The sequence below is a fragment of the Suricata suricatta genome, chromosome 5 (genome assembly GCF_006229205.1).
Source record: "Suricata suricatta isolate VVHF042 chromosome 5, meerkat_22Aug2017_6uvM2_HiC, whole genome shotgun sequence".
Taxonomy (NCBI): Eukaryota; Metazoa; Chordata; class Mammalia; order Carnivora; family Herpestidae; genus Suricata; species Suricata suricatta.
Window position 1 is genome coordinate 10712599 of NC_043704.1, and position 8069 is coordinate 10720667.

At 45.3% G+C, this 8069-nt stretch overlaps 1 protein-coding gene across 1 annotated transcript; it reads right to left on the minus strand.

The window, feature by feature from the left end:
• Nucleotides 1–1796: 1796 nt before the first annotated feature.
• Nucleotides 1797–5604, minus strand: LOC115292579 (carbonyl reductase [NADPH] 1). Its single transcript, XM_029940636.1, has 3 exons — nucleotides 5215–5604; nucleotides 4562–4669; nucleotides 1797–2484 (listed from the first exon to the last, which is right to left on the minus strand). The coding sequence occupies exons 1-3, from the start codon at nucleotides 5501–5503 to the stop codon at nucleotides 2048–2050; spliced, it is 834 nt and encodes a 277-aa protein (XP_029796496.1). The 5' UTR covers nucleotides 5504–5604; the 3' UTR covers nucleotides 1797–2047.
• Nucleotides 5605–8069: the final 2465 nt, after the last annotated feature.

The window sequence follows — 8069 nt, forward strand, 5'->3', positions numbered from 1 at the left end:
AGAATTAGGTCCTGTCCTAACTTTTGGGCTTCTTCTCCCTCGGTGTGAGTCCCAGTGGGCCCTGAGAGGGAGGGAATGTTTATGAGGGTCATTGAGGGCTTTGGCGTTGCCTAGGATGTTTATGGTTATATAATCCCATTTGCCTAAATTGCCTATTTGTTGGGTTCCTCCAAGGTCACAGTAAATAAATGTTATATATATATATATGTATATGTATATATATATGTATATGTATATATACACATATACATAATGTTATTTTTATGGTATAAAAAAAGATGTTTGTGATACATTGCAGGAGCAATTGAGGTATGTTACCTGCTTACACATTGAGTTTCCTCATGGTGAGTTTAGAAATATAAGCTCGCAGGGAGGAAATTCATTTTCCCTTTTGAAGTGATAAACTTTGATTATTTTATTTTTTTACATATAGTTTGTCAAGTGGTTTCCTTATAACACCCAGTGCTCTTCTCCACAAGTGCCCTCCTCCATGACCATCATCCCCCTTCCCTTCCCTCCCCCCTCAGCCCTCAGTTTGTTTTCAGTATTCAAGAGTCTCTCATGATTTGCCTCCTTCCCTCTCTTTAACTCTTTTTACCCGTTCCCCTTCCCATGTCCTCTGTTAGGTTTCTCCTGTTAGACCTATGAGTGCGAACATATGGTACCTGTCCTTCTCTGCCTGACTTATTTCGCTTAACATGACACCCTCGAGGTCTATCCTCTTAGCTAGGAATGGCCACATTTCATTCTTTCTCATTGCCATGTAATACTCCATTGTATAGATAAACCACATCTTCTTGATCCATTCATCAGTTGGTGGATATTTAGGCTCTTTCCATGATTTGGCTATTGTAGAAAGTGCTGCTATGAACCTTGGGGTATATGTACCCCTATGCATCAGCCCTTCTGTATCCCTTGGGTAAATCCCTAGCAGTGCTATTGCTGGGTCACAGGGGAGTGCTATTGAGAGTTTTTTGAGGAGTCTCCACACTGTTTTCCAGAGCGGCTGCACCAGTTTACGTTGCCACCAACAGTGTAGTAGGGTGCCCGTCTCTCCACATCCTCACCAGCATCTATAATCTCTTGATTTGTTCATTTTAGCCACTCTGACCAGTAACTTAGTGTGGTTTTGATTTGTATTTCCCTAATCAACTCTTAAAATAAGGACCCTACACTTGCTTTCTGGTCTATTACCTTTCACTTGGGGAAGCCTGAAAGTCCCTGGTGAATCGTGAAAAGTGACCAGTAAGAGAGGCGTCTTTAGAACAGGGATGTTCCTGTGAAGGGAGGCAGGTGAGGGATGTTCACGGAGGCCTGCAGGCACCAGGCTTGGTTTGGGCAGGGAGAATTTGTCACTTAGGTATCCTGGCCCTCTCACATGGACTCATGATCCACATCCAGTCCATAGTCAGTCCCCGCCTTGTCTCAGATTGCCATAGGGACGTACCGTGAGTGCCCACTCCATTTCACACTTGGCACTTGTTTTCCCCAGGGAGTCTGATATTTTAAGAGACCACAGCGGTTGTGTTGCCCATGCTACACCAGAGCCTGGTGAAATATGGTGCCAGGCACATCCAGCCATGCTCATTGGGTTCTGTGTTGGCTCTGGGTTCTTTCAGCTACAACAGCAGATCTGAGCAGATCCTATAGGGATGGGTGGCCTGCAAAGCTAAAATTATTACTTCCATGTCTTTCAATAATGTTTGCTTACTCTTGAATTAAAATGTAACTCCTCTTGATCTAATTAGGCATATTAGCTTTCTCAGTTGGTTTAGCACATACAGGCTGTACAAAGAGGCAGTTATAAAGAACCATTTATTCATTTCTGGTGCTCATTGTTTCACTGATTTCATTGTCCTCTGCCTTTTTGCAACAAAAATAAAAAAAACCCTCCACAAAATTAGCAGCCCACTCAAATTAAATACAAATAAGGAGTTTTACATTTTTGTTTTGTTTTGGATAGGGATAGTCTTGACATTGAAAGAGTCCTTTTGGGCAAGGCAGGGGTTTTCACAGAGGGGCCCATGGATGGAGCTGTGACTTCAGCTCACCACTGTTCAACTTTCTTCTCCATAACAAACTTCCCGTGAGGCCCCTCAGCATCTGAGGGCAAAAGGGCCAAGTAGACAGGGGTCTCTGCTCCTTCTTCTGGGCTTTTAGTGGCCTTAGGTCCGGCCATGTCTGTTCTCACCCACCCAGGGCAGCAGGCATTCAGGAGGATCCTGTCCCCTTTCCGCTGCTCACTCAGTGTCCTGGCATGGATTCTGGACAGGACCGTGACACCAATTTTGGTCACTCCATATGCAGTGTCGGGCCAGCCCTCCTTCTTGTGCACCCCGTTCTTTGTGTCGTCCACGAACTTGTTCATGAGCCCCACCAGCTCCTCCTCTGTTATGGTCTCACTTCTGAACTTCTGCTGCAGTTCTGGGCTGCAGTTTTTTAGCGCTCTGAGGCTCACTATGCTAGACACATTGACCACTCTGCCTAAAACACAACACAAAATGTTATGGAGAAAGGCACAGGAAAGATGAATTCCAATTTCGCTGAGATTTTGTACTGGAAATTTTCCAGTTATGTATTATTAGTTTTCTGTGAGCATTAGTGAAGACCGCCTGCACGAGTCAAGGACACGACACTGTCCTGAAACTTGTTGTACCCATAATGTCTCTGACGATGCCCGAGAAATGCTCTGGTGGGGAGGGCGCTGAGCAGATACGTCACAGGAAATGGGAAATGGTTTGTACAAGAATATGCCAGCAAGGATGAATGTGCGCTTGAGAACCTAAGTGGCACCTCTGTGGGAGATCCCCTTATGTGATATGTTGATGAACTGAACCAACTGTTAGTGACCAAGTGGGACTCTAACAATGTGCCCGCATCTCTCGAGTCTTATTTTTGTGTTAGGTGTGCTACTGCACTGTGATGTGGTGTCACAATGGACTTCTTAGTCATATTCAACTATCATTTATTTTTTTAATCTTTTTATTTATTTGTTTTTTACATTTATTTATTTTTGAGAGACAGAGACAGAGTGTGAACAGGGGAGGTGCAGAGAGAGAGGGAGATACAGAATCTGAGGTACGCTCCAGGCTCTGAGCTAGTGGTCAGTACAGAGCCTGATGCAGAGCTTGGACCCACAAACCATGAAATCATGACCTGGGCCGAAGTTGGACGCTCAACCGGCTGAGCCACCCAGGAGCCCCTTAACTATCATTTATAAATGAATCATATGATAATACAAAGAGTAATGACCAAAGATCTGGGAACACTAAGTGAGAGTCTCCGCAGGATGTAATACCCATAGAAAATGACTAGCCTGAAAGAAGAACTGGATTTACCTGAATGTGAGCTAATTTTTATATGGTTAAATTAATAAAAAAGGAGGCCATTACTCTGTGGTGGCTCTAATTCCCTGGTGGCATATGTACCCAACCAAAATCAATGCCTACAAATGCCTCAAACTTACAAAACTGAAACCTAAGGACCACCAGTGACAACTAACCAACTAAGCTTGAAGTTATATTCAATCAATAATTTTCTTACTTTAATTCTGGATTTTTCTGTATAATAGTCTTTCCCTGAGCACCTGTTGATGGGGCATTGCTACCTAATTCTGGTTTTGTGCTTCATGATCCAAATACAGCTGAACCTTGACAGCCCAGGTATTAGGAATTGCTGACCCCCCAACCAGCAAACAAATTCACATTAACTTTTGATTCCCCCAAAACTTTACTAATAGCTTGATTTTGACTGAAAGTGTATCCATGACATAAACAGTCGATTAACCCACATGTATTCTTACAAAAAAGTAAGCTAGAGAACAGGTTATGAAAATCATAAATAAAAGAAAATATATTTATACTATACGTATGCTTATTGAAAGAAATGTGCATATAGGCAGCCTAGGTAGGCCTGGACAGAGGCAGTGGTGGTGGAGGCCTCTCCAGGTGACAGCAGCCTGCAGGGACAGCAGCACTGCCTCATCTGCCTGGAGAGGTACCACTGTCCTGTGGCTGTCAGCAGCTATGGCCACATGTTAGTGTGCCAGCCTCCTGGAAGCGATGGGGAGGGGTATGCACCTGGCCTGGCCAGGGCATCCTGAGGAGGAGAGGCAGGAGGAGAACTATGTGCATCTGGGCTCTGGGAATGTTCTAGGCAGGTGACAGCTTTTAGGGGGGCCTGAGAAGTTTGGAGAATGAAGAGTCCACTAGCCTGAATGAAATCATTCAGAGGGAAGGGAGAGAGAGAAGAAAGGGTCCAGGAAGGAATGCCCAGGGAAGTGCACCTGTGAGGGGCACACAGCCAGGACAAGGCCTCTGTGGGAAGAGTTTTGAATGAAGACATGAAGGAGAACAAAGAGCCAGTTTTGAAAGGCCCGCGGGGCAGAGGGCACTGCTGAGTGCTGGACACGTGTGTACAGAGTCCTGAAGAGGGCACCGGTCCAGATGGGGACACAGCAGTGTGGGGGTGCAGGGAGAGGGAGTAGGGCCCATAAGGAGGCCAGGGAGGCAGGGCCAGATCATTCCAGAAACACTATGGCCTGGGCCCTGGTCACACCTACCTTGGGGTTTTACTAGAGGCAGCAGTTCTGTGCACACGTCTCGGGTACCAAAGAAGTTTGTTTTCATCGTCACTTCTGCTTGAATATGAAACGGTGTTGGATCATTAGCTTCCCGGGAGAAAAGAGAGTAGCGTTAATAGCAGCCATGTGATAAAATTACACAGAATAGCAATATAAAGGAAGAGTGCATGTGAAATCTGGTGAATTTTGTGTAAAACTGGCCTCTAGTTAATAGTATTGTGCCTGTGACATTTGCTATTGTTGTAGATGTTGTCAGATGGCCCCATCTGGGGAGAGCGGGTGAAGGGTGCACACATGGGATCGATGGCCACGAATTTGTGCCATTTTCGTGTTGATTTCAAAATACATTAAAAACCCATCCAACTGCCCTAAAGTCCAGTCCCAGAGAAACTGTGTGACAACCTGGAAAGAATCCGAGATGTCCTATGAAACACAAAGTTCACTCTGGATTAAAAGGGCCGCCGTTCCTCTTGGGACTTGGCTCCAGCCCCACCCTCCTCCAGCCCTAAGGAGCCCTTTGGACGCCATAGGCGCTGAGAGCCCCACCACAGCGACTTCCCCAACAGATGCAGGCCACCCTGGCTGGCGGTGCTCCGGGTGCCCACCTCCCCTGCGCGCTCCCATCCCCTTACTCTTGAAGGCGATGCCCGCGTTGTTGACTAGCACGTCCAGGCCCCCATACTCCTTGCGCAGGAAGTCGCGCAGGGCGCTTATGCTCTGAAGGTCGTTGATGTCCAGCAGGTGGAAACGCGGACTCAGGCCCTCGGCCTGGAGCTGCTGCACCGCCGCCCGGCCCCGCGCCTCGTCCCGCGCCGTGAGCACCACGTCCCCCGAGAACTGCCGGCACAGGTCCCGCACGATGGCGAAGCCGATGCCCTTGTTGGCCCCGGTCACCAGCGCCACGCGGGTTTGGGACGACATAGTTGTGGGTGGAACGCACCGAGTACTTGCGCGGGAGCGGATTTACAGATAACGTTCGTAACACGGCGCCTCTGGACTTTGTGCGCAGCGTTCGGTGCGCATGCCCGAAATCAGGGGGCGGTAGGGGCGCGGGCAGGACGCGCCCCCCTTAGGGTGTGGCTTCGCGGGAGCCTCCTGGGAGATGGGTGGGCGGGGCGGAGGATGGGAAGGGCCGGTGGATGGCAGAGGGTGGTTTGGTGGCTGGCTGCCTGGCAGCGGAGAGGATCATTCCATTTGGCTGTGTCCCTCCCTAGATCTAAACTGAACCGTATCCCTGGTTCTCCAATAAGAGTTATTCTTTGTATTCTCTCAACTATTCAACTACTCACCTGTGTAATTCAAGAAATAGGGCGTTTGTAGGGACTTTTTTGTTTGTTTTTCCTGGTGAAGAAAAAAAAAATCTCTTGAATGAAGTGTTTGGAACTGTAGTTGTGTAATAAGCTAGATCAGGTGGATGTTGTTTTCTAAGTATGTGAAATCAAATCTTCCGGCTTATCCTTGGCTGGTTTTCATGTAATCGTGGGGAACAGTCACTAAATCCTCCCAGGGTTACCTCCCTAGATACTTGCGGGGTCATCAAGTTACTTGTGTCCAGGTCCTGCAGTGTACTGGTGGAAGGGGGGCAGGGGTTTGAAGCCCTTTCTAACATTCAAAATAACTGGTCAGGGTGCATCTTATTTTCCTCATTTTAGTTTTTAATAAATTTTTAAAGGTTTATTTATTTTTGAGAGAGAGAGAGTAGGGGAGCAGCAGAGAGGGAGGGAGACCCAGAATCTGAAGCAGGCTCCAGGCTCTGAGCTGTCAGCAAAGAGCTGGAGGCAGGGTTTGAATTTGTGAATCCAGAGATCAAGACCTGAACTGAGGTTGGCCACTTAACCAACTGAGCCACCCAGGCAACTCTCTCCATTAGTTAGTTAGTTGGTTTACTTATTTAAATCTTTTATTTGTTTTTGAGAGACAGAGAGAGCGAGAGAGAGCAGAGGAGGAACAGAGAGAGAGGGAGACACAGAATCTGAAGCAGGCTCCAGGCTCTGAGCTGTCAGCACAGAGCCAGACTGTGGGGCTCGAACCCACAAGCTGTGAGATCATGACCTGGCCTGAAGCCCAACACTCCACCAACTGAGCCACCCCAGGAGCCTCTTTCCCTTCCCATTTTAAAGTGAGGAAATGGATCCTCAGAAGTTCATAAATTAGTTCAGTGGTGGGAAATGAATTTTCTTATTTCTTATTTACAACAGAGGAAAAGGGGCCTATAAAATCAAATCTCATTTCTGTACTGCCCTGTATGTTATCCTCGAGTGGCTATTTAAATGTAAATTTAATCAAAATAATACAATTTTTAAATTCAGTGTTTAGTTACATATTTCAAATGCTCAGTAGTCACATGTATTAGTGGCCGCTGTACTGGATAGTGCAGATCTATAATATCTCCATTACAACAGAAAGTTACAAGCAATGCTTTAGATAGATTCCAATTACTACAATTCAAGGTGGGTTTCCAATTAGTTACAAAAAACAATCTTGGAAAGACCATTGCTTTTTTTGACACCAGCTTTGATTGAGATAATTGCAGATTTGCATAGAGCAATGAAAAACGATACAGAGATACCTTACACTTTTGCCTAGTTTTCATCTATGGTAATATTTTGCAACAACATAGTACAGTATCATGATAAGGATATTCACATTAAAACAATTCACCAATCCTTCATAATTCCTCAGTTTTACTTGTACTTACTTGTGTATTGGATCTGCACAATTTCATCACATGCGTAGGTTTGTCTGTCCACCACTACAATAGAGATGTTGAAAACATTTCCATCAGCACAAAGATCCCCATTGTTGCTTTTTTTATAGCCAAACATCTCTTTCTCTTGCTCACCCCCATCTCCACTCCGTTCCCTGGGAAGCAGTGATCTATTGTTCATTTAAAAATTTTATTGTTTCAAAAATGTTACATAGATGGAGTTGTGCAGTGTAACCTTTGGGGATTTTTTTTTTTCACTCAAGATAACTAAGTGTTTTGTTTTGGATTTTCTCCTTTATCAAAGTGTATACTTGGTCTGTCATTTGCTGGCCTCTCTCCACACCACTCCCTGTTTTCTTCTATAGTTGGGATGAGCCAGTATGAAAAGGAAGTGCGATGAATTAAATTCACTAAATTAAGCCACAGAGATAGTACATGGTGTGCAGAGGAATTTGGGCATGTTGAGGGGCCTGCAAATTCCAAGAGGGCCATGAATCATATTTTCTGTCTGATTTGTTTAACCTTTTGGTACTGGTACCAACACAAGACTTGATGGTCAGTGACGCAGGATGCTTAAGAAAATACAATGCATAAAATATCACATGGAAATATGAATTAGCTTATAATGCAAGTGTTATTAACAATTATGGGGGTAAGAAAGAATTATTCCAAAAATGGTACTGGGGAAAGGGATTGATGATTGCATAATGTCCACTGATCAATTTCTAACAAGATGAAGAAGTGCTTTCGCACTTTTTAAATTTACAGTTTTGTAAATGG

Coding starts and splice junctions, on each gene's coding strand:
- LOC115292579 (XM_029940636.1), bottom strand. CDS start 5,503: ATGTCGTCCCAAACCCGCGTGGCGCTGGTGACCGGGGCCAACAAGGGC. Junction 4,670..5,214: donor CGCGGGCATCGCCTTCAAGA/GTAAGGGGATGG, acceptor TCTCCCGGGAAG/CTAATGATCCAACACCGTTT. Junction 2,485..4,561: donor GCCTCTAGTAAAACCCCAAG/GTAGGTGTGACC, acceptor GTTGTGTTTTAG/GCAGAGTGGTCAATGTGTCT.